The 17,182-nt window shown below is 38.7% G+C and overlaps 2 protein-coding genes across 2 annotated transcripts in view; one reads left to right on the forward strand and one right to left on the reverse strand.

Moving 5' to 3' along the window:
• The window catches only part of map3k10 (mitogen-activated protein kinase kinase kinase 10), a 32,542-nt gene extending 24,110 nt beyond the window's left edge, over nt 1–8,432 (reverse strand). Inside the window, exon 1 of the mRNA XM_065279171.2 lies at nt 5,784–8,432. Within this exon, the coding sequence (XP_065135243.2) occupies nt 5,784–6,657 (874 nt within the window). The 5' untranslated portion in view covers nt 6,658–8,432. The remainder of the gene's footprint in view (nt 1–5,783) is intronic.
• Nucleotides 8,433–10,546: 2,114 nt separating this feature from the next.
• The window catches only part of sipa1l3 (signal-induced proliferation-associated 1 like 3), an 89,030-nt gene continuing 82,394 nt past the window's right edge, over nt 10,547–17,182 (forward strand). Inside the window, exon 1 of the mRNA XM_065283053.2 lies at nt 10,547–10,740. The gene's annotated coding sequence lies outside the window, so the exon portion shown is untranslated. The remainder of the gene's footprint in view (nt 10,741–17,182) is intronic.

The following is a 17,182-nucleotide window of genomic DNA, read 5'->3' on the forward strand; positions in this document are numbered from 1 at the left end:
TGTCTTGGGCGTGCGATAAAGAGGTCATTGTTGCTGTATTCGCAGCCATTCTATTTCTCGTTTTCCACGTCTACAGTATCTCTCCCTTATTCCTGTTCTTTCTTTCTGCTGGTAAAACAACATTTCAAGTCAGAGCCGATGGTGTAGTGGGTGGCGCTTTGACATGCTTTCGCACTTTTGGCGACCCGAGTTCGATTCCCGGCTTGTGGTCATTTGCCGACCCCATACCTCTCTCTACTCCTGGTACTTTCCTGTCCTCTCATCACTCGCTGTTAAAATAAAGGCCAAATGGCCAAAAAAATACATTTAAAAAAATACTATTTTAAAACTTTCAGACATGCTAAGATGGCACGGCATCACATGGCCAATCATTTAACTGTACCCATTGTGTACATGGTACACATATATGATAGCGTAAATATTACAAAAGCAAGGTCAACTTATCCATTATCCAGATCCATAATACTATATAGACAAATTTAAATAAAATTTCCCAAACGTCCAAAAGAGCCACGTTTTATGTTACAATTAATTACAGTTCATCAGCCTTAAAAATACAGCACTGCAATTTACATCCACTGTTTTGTCTTTGAAGGTCGGTTGCCCACAGATACAGTAATCTTGCACAACCTTTAACTACTGTAGTCTTATTACGTAGCTGTCTGGAATGCTTGATTCCGATTTGTCAGCGACATTTTGATGTTTGTTATTCCCAGATAACAACTGCCTCCAACTGATAACACATCTGGTTCCTGTCAGGGACCTTGAGTTGTGCAGTTTAAAACTTAAAAATAAATTCAATATAATTATTGAATTCAAAAACAATTAAATTCTGTATTGAAATAACAACCGGCTGGATGTACGTAACATCTTACGTAACCCTAACGTAACAACAACCATTTTTAAAGGATAACATAATGTACAGTATATAATACAATTTAAAGGGACACTCCACTTATTTTGAAAATAGGCTCATTGTCCAGCTCCCCTAAAGTGAAACATTAGATTTTTACCGTTTTGGAATCCATTACGCCGATCTCCGAGCCTGGCGGTACCACTTTTAGCATAGCTTAGCATAATCCATTGAATCTGATTCGACCATTAGCATCGCGCTCAAAAATAACCAAAGAGTTTCAATATTTGTACTATTTAAAACTTGACTCTTCTGTAGTTACATTGTGTACTGAGACCAAAGAAAATTTTAAAGTTGCGATTTTCTAGGCCAATATGGCTAGGAACTATACTCTCATTCCGGCGTAATAATCAAGGACTTTGCTGCCGAATCATGGCTGCAGCAGGCGCAATAATATTACGCAGCGTCCGAAAATAGTCCCCTTGGTTACATTCAATAGCAGGGTACTATTTTTGGGCACTGCGTAATATCATTGCAGAATGAGATTTATAGTTCCTAGCCATAACTCGTTGTTGTTGTTTTTTTTGGGCGATGCTAATGGTCTAATCGGATTCAATGGATTATGCTAAGCTATGCTAAAAGTGGTACCGTCACACCCGGAGATCGGCTGAATGGATTCCAAAACGGCAAAAATCAAATGTATAACTCTAGGGGAGCTGGAAAATTAGCCTATTTTCAAAAAAAGTGAAGTGTCCCTTTAATGACAGAAACTAAGACGTACACACATAACTGTTGAATTTACATGTACACAATATAAAAAAAACACCATTTCTGCATTCGACCAATCAAACAGCCTAATACACTTAAATCAAAAAATCGTACATAGTCCCAAAAGCTTGTAGTCATAGGAGAACCATTTTTAGCGCTACAGAGCACCTATATAGCAACTCTGTAGAGCCATAAGTTAACATGGTTCTCCACAGGTGCTACATAGGTGATGTTGAGCACTAAAAATGGTTCCCCTATAAATACGGACCAGTAAACCCATTTTAGTGCTATATAGCACCATTTATTTTAAGAGTGTACCATAAACATCAGTGTGTCTTTACCTGACACACCTGATAGTACTGAAAGTAGAGGCTATGGATGATATTTTTCTTAATTGCGAGTTGAAAAACTAGTACTGAACGTGTGCCATGGCTATTTGATAGCACAGACAGTGTGCATTAACCACAAGCTCTCAGGTATTTGTGTGTTCCAGGAAAGACTTGCCTGAGGAGTGTGTCAAGGGAAGGTGATCAGGGGTTTAGCGTTACTCTTAGCTGAGTCATACTTACAATTGATCCTCATTCCTCTTTTATTTTTGCCAGCGTGTGGGTGGTTCTTTATAAGGGGTCATTTAAGTGCGGTGTGAGCTCAGTTAACAATGCAAACTGACCAATGACTGCAGCCTTTTAACTCACAAATACAGAGTGACATCACTTTAAAGGAGGTCACGGTAATCAGATTATCCTAGTTATACAGACTCACTGACCAGAGAAGCAAATATGTTCAAATTAGCCCCCCGGGCAACATGGGGGCATTAACCATTATTTTGGCGTGCCAGTTTAAAAGCCTTTGTCCCTGACTCTGCGTCAACATTTTTATATCTTTTATTAAACAAACTCCTTTGATTTGAACAACTGTTGTGTCTTGCTCTTTCATTTTAACGTGTCTCTGGGAAATGTTTCTCCTTTAACCTTTTTCAGGCTAAGGACCCCTTAATGTATAGAAAGAAGGAGCAGGGACCCCCCGTAGGGTTGGGCGATTATGTTAAACCATGGCGATGGACGATGATATCGTTGGGGGGGCTTGTACAAAATTAAATATTTTAAGTTAAATGTACAACATGTAAAAAGACAAGATTCTAACAGTGTCAAAATCAAATGCCTGACATATTTTCCTGACATATTTTCACAGACTAGCACATGTCACGTCTCAGGCATAGACTACAGTATTTAAAATAGCATATATGCATTAGTTATATTTTCAATTTAATGTATAGAGTAATTCCTGCAAAGATTTTAGGTTAACTATAGTCTATAGAAGAGAGTTAGTGTGTGTTGACTCGCAGCGGAGTGGGGCGGGGGCATGGCATCATGATGGTCCTTATTCTAGATTTACTGAAAGATACGCAGGTAAAAAATTAAGGCTGAAAAACATTACTTTGCATACGTTTCTTTGTATACACAGTCACTTAAACTACATAACATACCTGTTAACATACAACACAATTCATTTACTTTAACATGGGAACCAAGTTTTTATTATTAGCCTATATTTATGAAGTTTTGTTTGATGCCTAATTTTATTTTTTCCCCAAAAATATATTAAGACTTCAAACAATATTTGGAAGACCACAGTAATACCATCACAGACCCCCAAGGGCCCCTGGACCCCCTATTAAAGAAGACCACTGAAAAAACATGCATCTGCAGCTGAATGAATCACAAAGAATGATCACCGATCTCTGAAATTTAAATACCAATAAATAAATTTGGTGATAAATACCAACACTCAAAGCTCTGAAGTGGATACTCTACCTTATACTGTACGCTATTCTGTGTAGCTATGTATCGGCGGCTGGTGCTAAACTGTACTGAGGGGGGAAGGGATGTCTAGGGTGCGATAGAGGGGAGCAGGGAAGAGGCTGGAGGGCTTGGAATCCGCCTCTGTTGCCACGGCAGCCGTGCCAATCTCCAAGTACATCTCTAGTCTGAAGAGATACCTGAGCTCAGAGCCTCTGGATAATGAGGAGCTGTGAAACTCTAAACTCTGACAGCTAATGGATTCTCCCCTCCTGTGTCTACAGAGACACTATAAACACGCATCCCATCACTGTGTGAAGAAACAGCGGCGATGAGGTGACTGTTTTCAGGGAATTGACAAGGACAGGGATTTTTGGCCTGCAGACATTCTATATCTAGTGTTCAGTGCTTATTTTTTCTATCTGTCTAAACACATGCATCCATACACTAACATCGCCATTAAGCTTCTGTCTTCTTCTTGCTCAGTAAACCAACAACTAACTGCGCTTAGCAGCAAATAGCACAAAGGACCAAAAATAGACCGGCGTGTTCCAGAGCAGGCCAGCTCTCCTTAAGCAGAGGAAGCCACGCAAAAGGCTGGGGACAAATAAAGACTGTATAAAAATATAAGTTGACACAACATCTACCTTATTTTTTCATCTCTGGGAGGCTTCCTGTCACTATTTATTCCATATTGCATTTTCCTTCAGTATAATGTAGCCTTAATTGTGATGGTTTCCCAACAGTCATTCACCTGACTACACTGTAAGTATCTTTGCAAGTACATGTCAACTTACTTTACTAACCCTAACCACTAACCTAATCCCCAACAGTTGTTTGTCTGTTTGTTTATTCTTAACACCCTTCCAGCATCAATGTCTATACTCATGGTGAGAACTGGTTAATCCATACACAAGTTAATTCATACACACAGAGGCGTCATGCCCATTCAAACTGAGGGGGCACGTGCCCCCTTGGATTTTTTGAGCCAAATGGATTTTGCATGCAACCTGAAAATCAAACAAGCGTCCATCAATCGGTAACTTGTCTTTTAATCTGTTTAATATGCACAATATTATTAATTCTGTGCTGCATCCTTGTCACTTTTCAGAGATTTTCGCCGTTATGATAGTGTTTTCAACATGTTACATTACTTTCTGGCGGCAGGCGCTGCAGTCAGAGCAGCCGCAGACGTCATCAGCGTGATGGCGCTCACGAGCTTTCATGTTGCTGCTGCATTTGGCTATCTGAGGAATTAAAACGTGCAAGAAACGCTCACAACACTTTCAAACCCCAGTACGGTAATGTGCAGTTAAACTCCTCTGTGTAGAAAATGTATGGTTTAAAATCTGACCGTCTCGACGTTATATTAGTAGAAATTTCTACTTTTACTAAACACAACGCCAAAGTTCGCCAGAGTTCACGTGGGCGCGGGATCACACATGCTCACAAAATTTAATCCAAAAATTCGTTCCTCCAATCATTTTATCTAAACATATTTTTTAAAATCATTATTGAACATTAAAATCAATCACGTTGCTATAGCTTATGTCATTTTCGTTGTTTATATACTTTATGGATTTAAAATGACATTAATTTCATAATGCAGTTGTTCTGCAAAATGCATTAATGACAGAATTAAACAAGTCATTAAACAAAACTTAAATAAATAAAACATGTTGTATCTGTTTTAAGTATGATACCAATATCATGTCATTATTCCGATTGAATAGTATTTTGATATGAAAGTGAGTCAACACTTTTATTTTGGAGTTTTTTGCATGAAGGCAGGGGCGCTCATATTGTTAGAAATGTAAGTGCCATGGAAAAGACTGAAAGCTATATAATATCATTCGTTTGATGTATGTGTATGCACAAATTTCTGTGAACTGTGCACACTCTGCCCCCTTAAAAAATATTGGTGCATGACGCCCCTGCATACACACATTGGTGGAGGGGCAATTTGGCATCTCCAATTCACCTGACCTGCATATTTTTGGCCTGTGGGAGGAAACCGGAATACCCAGAGTAAACCCACGCCGACACAGGGAAAACATGCAAACTTCACAGAGAAGGCCACCTGACCTACCTGTGGCTTAAACTGGGGACAACCCCCAAGAGTCTACTAATACTCAACTAATACTCTAATGAGAGTTTGTTAACATGTAGGTGCAGCGTAACTTAGTGTAAAGTGCAATAATATACTCAAGATTAATATAATAATCCTCATTGGTTACCAAATATACGTGACCCTGCCTGTAAAAAACTCAGCTAAAGTCATTTTTTATGATTTGCTGTATTCTACATAAAACTTTTACAGACAGGGTCACATATTATCACAACAACACAGAAGCTTGACTCACTGTTGCTGGATTTAAGGTCTCTGTGGATAATTGGCACAAAGGTCTGGTTGTGCAGGTAGTCCATTCCAGTAGCAATCTGCACTGCCCAATTCACGAGTACCCGAGGAGGCACCTTTTTCCCAGCAAGTGCCCGATTAAGTGCCCCACCACGGGCATATTCCATAACCAGGCAAAGATTTGGCTCCTGCAGGCAAACACCTCGTAGAGCGATGATGTTGCGGTGTCGTAGCATCCAGAAGAGTCTGGCCTCCTGTCTGACGTTTTCCGCAGTGGCACTGATGTCCTCATCCGGATCCTGACGGGCTGCTTTAACCGCCACTTCCTCATCTCGCCATATACCCTTGTACACCTTTCCAAACCCACCGGCACCAATCACCTCTTCCAAATACAGCTCTGAGAAATCGATGTCCAGTGGGGACTCCCCACCAACCAGGCCTTCAGGGGGAAGCGCAGGATAGCTGCTATCCCGTCGGGTCACATAGTTACTGGGGAAAATCCCCACTTTGTCCTGGATCTTGCCAGTCCACCAGCCCTCATCTCCAGAAACTTTGGAGTCCTTGGAAAGGACCTCCAATAGGTCACCCCGGCGCAGGGTCAGTTCCTCATCCGCTGTGGCCTCATAATCGAACACGGCCGTCCAGTAAGTGTTACGGCCTTCATGGTGGTTGGGAAGATGAGAATCAGGGGACCCTACAGAAGAGGAAAAAGTAGATGAGTTCCAGCTACTGCTATTGTCTGCCTGTGACAAACAGGGTCCTGAAGTTGTATTTGCAGGGGGATACGGGGGTTCGCAGGAACCTCCGCTGCTGGTGCAAGGTAAAGGGGCGGCGCTTCCACCGCCTCCTACTCCACTCAGTCTCGTGTATGGGTCCATCACTGAACAAACAGGTCAGCGATGTGGTCTCAATAGCTGGAGGAGGCCCTCTGTCAACTTACACACAATATCCATGCAGAGCCCATCTACTAAGTAGAGGTGTTTTTATTGAGAAATAAGAAATGTTGTTGATGAGCTGCTTCTTTAATGTTCTCATTGATTGTCCACAACACACTCTGTGTGTGTCTTAACATTTATGGAGCGTTTAGAGAAACATTCAGTCCAATAGGTCTGTGATGAGAATATTGACGTTTTCCAAAGAGAAACTATGAGATCCAAAGTGCTTACGAGATAAGGGCAGAATATGCAGTTCATCAAAGCCTGAGAATAATTTTTTTTTTTTTTTATACAGAATTGGGTTTTTAAATCAAGACCTGTTTTCTTTTTTAAGCAAAGTCCTCACCGAAATAAATATTACTAGAGGCTTAGGACATGACTAGATGGATCTTCTCATAAATTGCAACACAGAATATGATATGCTTACAATTTAAGAGCTGGTATAGAAATGTTGCAATAACATAATCCATCATAATATTTGATCAGTCAAAATTAATATTTGTCAATGTCTGTTTGCTATTTTTTTGCAATAAATGTTGAATTAACGTCAATAGCGTTAAAAGTCACGTGCGCTGTCTTAAGGCATCTCCAGGCATTTTTCCTCAGCTCGATTGTGATAGGCTAACAGGAATGCACCTGCTCGCGATGTCAAAACTCTCACAAATGTTACCAAATTCCCAAGATTACCTTTAGCTTTCTATTGTCTCGTGTAAACCCGCAATTTGTTAACGATTTAAGCCAGTTTAACTCTTTAAACAGCCGTCTTTACACAGCGCGCGTCCATTTTAAGATGGCAGTATCGTCGACGCAGAATATATGCTGCACCTCTAGTTTGCTTATTCGAAAAGGCATTTGTTCAATATTGTTATTATTAAAAGAATTAATCTCGTGATAAATGTTACTATAGCTATAAAAGGGATTCGGTGGTTTGCATTTTAATGCCCGTCATGACAAGCCAAAGCCACTGACCGCTGTCACTTCGTTTGGTTTCTATGAATTGCATGTGCAGGTGTACACTTCCATCGTTTCATCTTCATCCTTGATTGTCAAGTATGACAGTAGACCTTTTATTGTCACAGAGCGGTTCATTTATAAAGCATGAAAAGCGTCGGCTCGGTGTTGGTTATTTATAAATTGCGATATAGGCTATACGTTCCTTTTACGAGAAAATAAAGAGATGCGGATGGCTTGCATAAAGGTTAATTTTATCCTGGACGGGGTGATTAAGCGACGAAAGTCTCCTCCATAATATGTTTCTGATGTATAAATAAAAGCCAGCAGGAGGTGCCTTCATCATCTTTATAACAATAATAATATATCCACTTAGTTTCTTTCCATGGTCTGCAAGAACTGCAAACACATTCTTGTAATCCCGACATTAATGACAGTATCCATACGTTTTTCCAGTGGTCCTTTTCTAATAACCGGATTTTCTGTATTTAGATGGTTTTCTTGTTGTCTAGATATTTCAGTGTACACCACCACAACATCCATACAGCTCGTCGCATGGGCGTATCAGAGCGCTGTAATATTCCCATTCGTTTGACATAACCTCATTCCGCCGATAAGATGTACACTTTACTCCCTGATGGTTTAGTTGGTCGGCCTGTCCTCCATCTCAGATTGAATCGTTTTTTGGCTCCGTTTCCTTTCTGTAAAAGGTTATCTTTTCCATGGACCAGGCTGTCAGCTCCTAAGGCTGACTTTGTATCCAAATACACCGGCTGGACTGGGGGAGGAGGACATTCGGGAATGCTGGGAAATGGAGTTTATTGTGTGTACGCGGTGGATGTGACGCGAGCCATGTGAACCATCTTTAGCCTTTTACATATAATATAATATAATATAATATAATATAATATAATATAATATAATATAATATAATATAATATAATAATGCTGGTTTTGTATATAATATAAAAACATACACAAGCTGAATCAAATGCATTAAAAACATTTTGCTATCATTATACATAAAACATAGACGTGTAATTTCTGAAATAGTAAGTTTAATTCAGCCTCTTGCTCCTCTTAAAATCTCAGTAATACATTCAGATCACTTATTCTTCATGAGGCCAGGATATCACATCTCAATTTTATTGTTATAATCAGGGAAATTAAAAACAATAATAATGTAGTTAAATGGAATAGCTGACCAGCACAACATGTTCTAGTAAGAGGCAAAACCAAGACAAGAGCATTATTTGGTTATACTGCCCTCTGCTGAGAATCAAGATCAGATTTTCCCTACTGATCATGCATTCAATCTGTCAGTCTTCTTTCAGAGGTGGAAGAATATAATTCAGTTCTACTTAACCTTTTTTAAGACCTTCGTTTTCTTGAGGATAAAATTGTGTGTTTTGTTATCAAGGCCATTTAAAGACAATAAAACCTTGGTAAAATTGTTATTACTTGTAACTTATTTAGGTTTCATGGACATTCAAATTCACTGAGCCAATTTAAATGTTTTTGCTTATGCAAATGTTTGGTGACTTATATGGCTGGCACTTTTAAAGGTTACTCTCTTTTTTAAATTATTTTTGATCAGTTACTATTTTGTGTCTGTGAACAGTTAATTTACATTTATTCATTATGAGTATTTTCTATTTTGGATGAACAAAATTGGCTAAAAGTTCCATACATATTATAAAAAATAACAAGAAGAAAAAATTAAACTATGGGGGGGAAATAAAGACTCTTTGAAATTATGTTTATTTATTACATTATGTTTATTTACTATTGTTTATTTATAAGAATACTACATTTGACAGAGCGTGCTAATTGTAGTACTCAGTTATGATTACTCCAAAGTTCACACTGAGTTCCTGCAATTTAGTGCGTGGATGGATTTAAACAACTTGTTTGTTTTCATACTAACTTTAACGGAAAGAGATCCAGCAGCACTACTGATTAACAAAAAGTCTAGTAAACATCTAAGGAATGGGTAAGAATTTGCACTTTTCTTTTTATTTTGCATACACTGAAGGTTATTTATCCATTTATGCAGTATTGTCTGTATGAGAAAAAAAGATGGAGCTTTATTATTTCTCCTTGTCATGATAGTGCAGCATGCACTGGCATTTAATAGCATTTTTACGAATACCTAGGTTTGTTTTATTAATAATTTATTAGTAATTACATTAACATTGTGTGCTTGATTTATATTCATTAGCAAATATAATGTTAAATTGCAACTGATCACAAGAAGAGTTAAGTAGACTGTTATGGCAAAAGTGTCCACGGGGCTGTGCTATACACTTCTCCAAAAATATACCTGTGCTTTCTGCTCCATGTAGACTACTACATAAAGAAGTGGTCTAATATTAAATGTTTATTTTTATACGATTGAGCTCTCCGTAGAAAGATTTAATTTAAGAAATGTTTTAATTAAGATGCCTTTGTTGTGCTCGCCACGTTTACGCAGTCTGCAAACTCTATTCTTTCAAACCCTGCAAAAATACGTAACTGCAGTCTGACGTCATGCAAGTGCATCAAAGCACATTTCCAAGAGGAAAAATCTACAGTCCTTAGCTCAGCACAGCACTACATATTCAAAGTGTCGTTTACACCTTACACAAAATTACAACCATGTTGTCTCCGCGTAAATGTACTTTGATCAATGACGTGTTTATTATTATTTTATTTCACATTCAGTCCATCACTAATGTGCATAAGTGTGAACTGTTAAAATGCCATTGGCTTCCTAGCAATGAAAACGTACGGGAAAATTGCAGACTGCTCATCACGTTATATTGCGGAATTCGATCTCTTTCATGCATTACTACAGACACTTGTGAATTCAGCCATGCGCATGCGCATTGTAAGTACGTGTGTGCGCGAGTTGCAGCCGGGCGTCGTGGTTTCGGTTGGCTGGGAGGAAGAGGAATAACGAATGTGGGAGCCAAGAAGAATTCCTCGTTGGCGGACGGCATACAATATTCACAGGATTTCTGAAACCTTTATACGGACTACACATGTTTCCCTTGGAAATTTAAGTTTTCCTCACGTATCCCCGGGTCGGATAAGGTAAGAGACGCTATAGACGATTAGTTCTGAGGATCATGTTTAAATCAACAATGCGAAGTGACGAGTAAACTCGGGAGCCTTTGGACAGCTTTCAGATTTTGTCATGCTTTTTTTATTACATGCACTAGTGTACAGTGGGCTATTGTGCTTTTAAGCAAACAGAAACCAAGCCATTATGAAGGATTTGGGATAATTCTAATGTATTTTCATTTAGTGAGAAAACGTTAGTGAAAATAAACGCGTTAGTCCTTCCTGATGAGCCAGCGCGCATGCGTCAGCACTTAATAGTTTTCACTCACCTGGAGTCAGTCCATGCAACAATAGTTGCACAGAGTTACAAGTTACATACATAGTGTTATTTCTTCTGGCATCTTAAAACGTGTATGTTTGTCAGTGATGGGTCAAATTGTTTCAGCAAATGCAAAATCGTTCAAGAAAGTTGTGCTTCAAGGCACTATAAAAAGGCTCAGGGCAATTTAGCTGTTTGATATCAATTTTTATTTGATATTTTCCACTTGTTTTGTGCCTGAATTGAAAATACATGGAAATCTTACATGTCCATGGGTCCTCATCATCTCCAGAACAACAGGTGGTTTATTTGTGTCATAGATTATGCACTTCTGTTAGATTCTATTACTCTAGAGGTCATGCATTGAAATGCAATGTGTATCTCTATATAGTTAAAAACAACACCGTATGTTCAAGAAGAGAGGATGAAACCATCAGTAAACTTTATAAATGGGTGTCATATTAGTAATCCAGACTGTAATGCTTGACATTTACCAGTTTTATTTTGGTGACTTCCCTTCTGACTTCCCTTCAGTCATGTTAATATATGATACTAGTGACTGTGGCCAAATTCATGTGTAGCAGACCGGTTTCTTTATGGACAAGTGTGGACATCAGTCATCGCTGCTGTTGAAACAGAAATAGTCACAAAGTTGGAGGTAATTCTGTAATCATTTAAAACTAAATGTCTTTTTGTGAGAAGTTGAGTGCTGTTGTAAATCTGAATAACTGCTTCCAGGTGTTAGGCTAAAGTCCAGTGCTCAGTTGTGCCCTGTAAAGTAGCAATATATCTGTGTGGAGAAATATTTGAGGTTCTTGGGAAATCTCATGTTGTTTTTTCTCCAGCTAACCAGAATAAAACCTCTTTAACTTTTGTACAAAAACACCACTGCTTTCTGCAGTCTTCTGGTTAGAGTATTGCTAGTTGATGGTGTTGAAGAGACAAATTAAGTGGAGAGTAGGTTTGGATTGTTTAGATCAGTGATCTCTGACATGAACCTCATTCACACAGACCTCTGGTCCCAGAAAATACCCGTAAAATTGCCAGACAAGCGTCTGTGTGAACAAAAACTCGTTCCGTTAATCTTCTGGGATCGTTGCCGGAAAGAGGACCTAGTAAGATACGCGGGTAACCCTCTGTGTGAACAAGAATGCCATAAAGGGCCTGTCGAAGTGAGGACGCGCGCGTCATCATCACAACACAAGTTATGGTTCAGCTCCTTACAACGAGAGATAACATGTATATAAACATTCACAACGAGAAATGTTGCAAACTAGATTGAAGCAGTTATCAGGAAATGATATATGAGACGCATAAACAATGACGCACGTGCCGTAGTGAGGACGCGCGTGTCATGGCAACATGAAGTTGGTTCAACTCTTTAAAATCAGGGATTTACAACATTCACTACGAGAAATGTCAGCATACTAGACTGAAGCGGATATCAGGTAAGTTAGCTCGTTACTTACTGCGTTGAAACTGAGATCATTCAGCAGCATAAAAGAATATCGCGTCACGTGCTCATTTGAGCTATAATAAACGAAAATACCCGCATGTCATCCCAACGAGATATATTGTTCAGCTCCTCAAAATGCGGGTTTTAAATGCATATAAACAATCACGATGAGAAATGTCTGAAAACTGTATCAAAGCAGAAATCAGGGAGCTTGTCAAATATACACTCTGAAGCTGAGATCATTCACCAGAATAGAACTGTGCATTCACGCGCTCCTTTGTAGTCTTATCATAAACAAAAATGCACGCGAGTTGTTTCTGCAGAGAGAAATAATAAATAATATGCAAACTTCAGACGCTGCGTAGAAGAGAGGGCGGGACTTTCAACATGTCACGTGTCTTTCCGGGACCATCAGATGCGGTGTAAACTTGGCAGTGTGAATGAATAAAATATCAAGCGGTCCCGTAAAATTCCAGGATGCCTGTCCCGTGTATCTTACGGAAAATCTGTGTGAAAAGGGCTATGGTGTCGCCGCGCACCAGGTTGCCCGCTCTGAGTCTGTAAGTTGCCCGCCAAAGCACATTGTATAAATAGCCTCAATTGTATTATTTATTAATTATTTTTTATTAGTTTGGCTTCTTTGTGTATGTTGACATTTTAAATAATGGTAAAACATATCAACAAGTAAAATAAAATCAATAAGTAAAACATAAACGTTTTGAGTAGACTATCAAAAAAGTAGCCCTCCAGATTGTTCTATTTTTTTGTGGTAGCCCTTGCTCACAAAAAGATTGGAGACCACTGGTCTAGATAGTATTGCTATCGTCAATGTGATTTAAATTTTGTTATTTACGTACCTAAATATGTCCATTTCAGAAGGTGTTGGTGTGTTGGACAGACATCACTTATTGTTTTTGTCAACTGCAAGTTTTCTTGTTGGTAGAAAGCATTGGCAACTTGTCTTTTTCTTTTTTAAGGATACCATTTTAACAACATGAAATTTGATAGCTTAGTAATTTTCATGTGATGTAGGTTAACAATAGGTTAGGAATGACACACTTCTTTTTTATCACAGGTTTAATCACCCTTCATAATAGGTTTATATTGTTGGACAGGAAAATGGCAACTGATTCTTTACTAAAATAGCTGTGTGCATTTTGTGATCAACTGGGCTGGATATGCATGTGACCTGACTACCTGTTTAACAGACATCCATTACCTGGGATAAAAATATCCCTAAACTGCCAAAGTGTCCTAAGCTTTGTCTGTCTCTGTCTTTGCTCTTTACTTCTGCCTGTTTGACCAGAGTAAATATAGCCTGTTTGGTTTCTGCTAGAGGATAAACACAGATGTCGAATAGGCCTGTTTGCCACTGTGAATTCACCCGATGATGATTTTTAGAATGATTTTTCTTAGAGATATCAAAATGGCATTAAAATGTACTGTACTTACTTTCAGTGTAATGTTAGGCTAACATTAATCCTTAAAGGAATAGTCTACTCATTTTCAATATTAAAATATGTTATTACCTTAACTAAGAACTGTTGAATCATCCCTCTATCATCTGTGTGTGTGCACGTAAGCGCTGGAGCGCACTGCGACGCTACGATAGCATTTAGCTTAGCCCCATTCATTCAATGGTACCATTTAGAGATAAAGTTAGAAGTGACCAAACACATCAACATTTTTCCTATTTAAGACGAGTAGTTATACGAGCAAGTTTGGTGGTACAAAATAAAACATAGCGCTTTTCTAAGCGGATTTAAAAGAGTAACTATATTTTATGGCGTAATAGCACTTTTGGGAGTACTTCGACTTGGCGCAGTAACACCCTCCCTCTCCCATTATGAGAGTGAGAAGGGGAGCGGACTTTTCAGGCGAGTCGAATTACTCCCAAAAGTGCTATTACGCCATAAAATATAGTTCCTCTTTTAAATCCGCTTAGAAAAGCGCTACGTTTTATTTTGTACCACCAAACTTGCTCGTATAACTACTCGTCTTAAATAGGAAAAACGTTGATGTGTTTGGTCACTTCTAACTTTATCTCTAAATGGCAGCATTGAATGAATGGGGCTAAGCTAAATGTTATCGTAGCGTCGCAGCGCGCTCCAGCGCTTACGTGCACACACACAGATGATAGAGGGATGATTCAACAGTTCTTAGTTAAGGTAATAACATATTTTAATATTGAAAATGAGTAGACTATTCCTTTAATGTAGTCAACAAGTCTGTATCCTCAATGACCTTATTGTCTGGCTGGCATTCTTGTTTGGTCATAGCTGATAGAGTTACTTTTAAATATATAATTCATTTGATAGCGTGCAAAGTAGTTTAATATTGCATTTGTTTTGAAATTGCACAATAACTTGTTATTTGCATTATTACGTGAAAACTGGTCTTTCTGCTTCCAGTAAGCAGTAAAACTGACAGCGTTGTAATATGAAACAGTTTAGGAAACAAAGTTGATGCGTCACATTACACAGGTACTAAACCCAAAGGCAACAAGTAGTTTTGTCAACTCGGTTGCATGACTTACTGACATGTTTTCTTGAGAGAGAAATTCTACCAGACGTCAGCAGGCTTCCATGCTGTTTTACACCTGTTTAACTTTGACTTCTTCACCTGCTCTTCTCCAGAACCAGAGGGACCTGATTGACAAGAGAGATCCTACAGAGAGGGAGTGGAGTTAATAACAAAACATGTCTTTGATATGCCCCCCATTTATACATGCAGCATAACTGAATATCAGATAGCTGAAACTGAAACTAGGGTTGTGTGTGAAAGTCAGACATATGGCCGATAGCAGGCTTTCATGACGATAGTTTGCGATTTATTATTTTTATCATCGTAGTTTCACATAAACATGCGCATTGCGTGCTTTTCCTTGCATGACTTTTACTTTGCGTGAGAGAGCTTATAACGTGCGCAGATTCCTTCTCGCACACACATAGAGCCGTGCGCAGTTACACAAATTTCGTGCACACCTTCACACAAAATGAGGTCTCGCCACCAAACACGCACGACCGGCCACTCCATGCTGACTTGCCAATGCTTTCTTGCCGACGCGTCACACATAAATCGTACTTAATACTCAGTAGCATACTGAGCCCATAGTGACACAGAATAGACGCGTCGTACAAATGAGCGGTTACAACACAGTCGCACGTTAAATTTTTTTATGGGCTCACAATCTACTCGTCTTTCAAACTGAAATAACTAGAAAAAATTTGCAGGTCGCCCATGTGCGAGTACAGAATGCTCACGCTGTCTCATTTGGACGCAGTCTGAATTCCTGAGGTAAATATACAACATATTTGCAATGTGTAACATTTCAAGTACATCAAACATTTTATGCAAATTGCTTTTTTGTAAACTGACACATTTAGCAACATGTAAATGTGTTTTGTATAAACATTTCTAATTTTACCAGCCCATCAATGGTATAAGATCATTTGAACTTAAACGTGGCTGAGGGAGGCATATATTATTTTACGCACATCCGCCATCCTATCCTAATCTCTTTCAGCGTTTGTTCATGTTTTCCTCATTCCAATCATTCATGTGTTTAGCGCCACCATGAGAAGCCATAAAGTAATGGCGCTGGGAAATCTATTTAGGGCATCTTGTTTATTAATTAATATATCAATATTTAAAGCCAGCATATCGTTTCTCGTACCGCCAGAGACAGACGAACGATGCATCGCTATATCAATATATTGTCCCACCCATGGCATACTAATATGTAGGCAGGGCTTGCAAAATTTCAAAATACCTGGTAGCCCTTCGGGCAGGTACTCTTCAGTTTTTTATACCCCAAAATGAATGCAAGTAGGCAAGATTAAAAGTACTTTTAATGTAAAATATTAAGACAAAACATTTATCAAAACACAAATCGGAAATATTAACGGAATATATTAACTGAAGTCACAGATAAGAAAATGCCACTCGACGTTGAGGGCATAGCACAGGGTTCCTCAATTAGTTTTCACCAAGGCCCAATTTTGCCAATGCAAACCTGTAGGGCCACTGACCACAGTGTTTGCTCGGCTATTCTTCTTGTTGTTTTTGATGCTGTTGTTTTTTTAACAAGCAAAAAAATCCTGATTTTCATCCAAGCAAGTGTTCCTGCTCATCTCCACACTGGATATACTCACTATTTAATAGTGGTTCAATGGGTCACACAACTCAGTTAGGGCTGGGCCGGTTTGGATTTTTTCTTACAGCGGTCGGTAATCAACAAATTCCCGCTGTTTTGCGGTTTATTGGCAAAACAACGAGTTTAGTAAATGCATGGTTTATTTATCTTTAATACAAAACAAGTGCAAATTACTTAAAGGCTCATTCCATTTTTTTGGAAAATATGCTCATTTTCCAGCTCCATTAGAGTTAAACATTTGATTTTTACTGTTTTGAAATCCATTTAGCTTATCTCCGGTTGTTGATCTGTTGCGTCTATTTGCACGTTCAAATTAAATAAAATGTTTGTAGTGCTTTTACCGAGTTACTGACAAACGTCAACTTTATTTTTGCTCAATGACAATTTAATATTAAAATCATATCAGTTAACGGATATTGTTCATTTAACAAGCTGCGGTTGTTAACAAGCTGTGGTGTGTAGGCTACATCATCTCCACAAATACACAGAAGTGCAGGCCAATTTTGATGAAGGTGAGGGGCTCAGACCCGGGGCATGCATT

This window comes from Paramisgurnus dabryanus, chromosome 9, assembly GCF_030506205.2.
Source record: "Paramisgurnus dabryanus chromosome 9, PD_genome_1.1, whole genome shotgun sequence".
NCBI classification, from domain to species: domain Eukaryota; kingdom Metazoa; phylum Chordata; class Actinopteri; order Cypriniformes; family Cobitidae; genus Paramisgurnus; species Paramisgurnus dabryanus.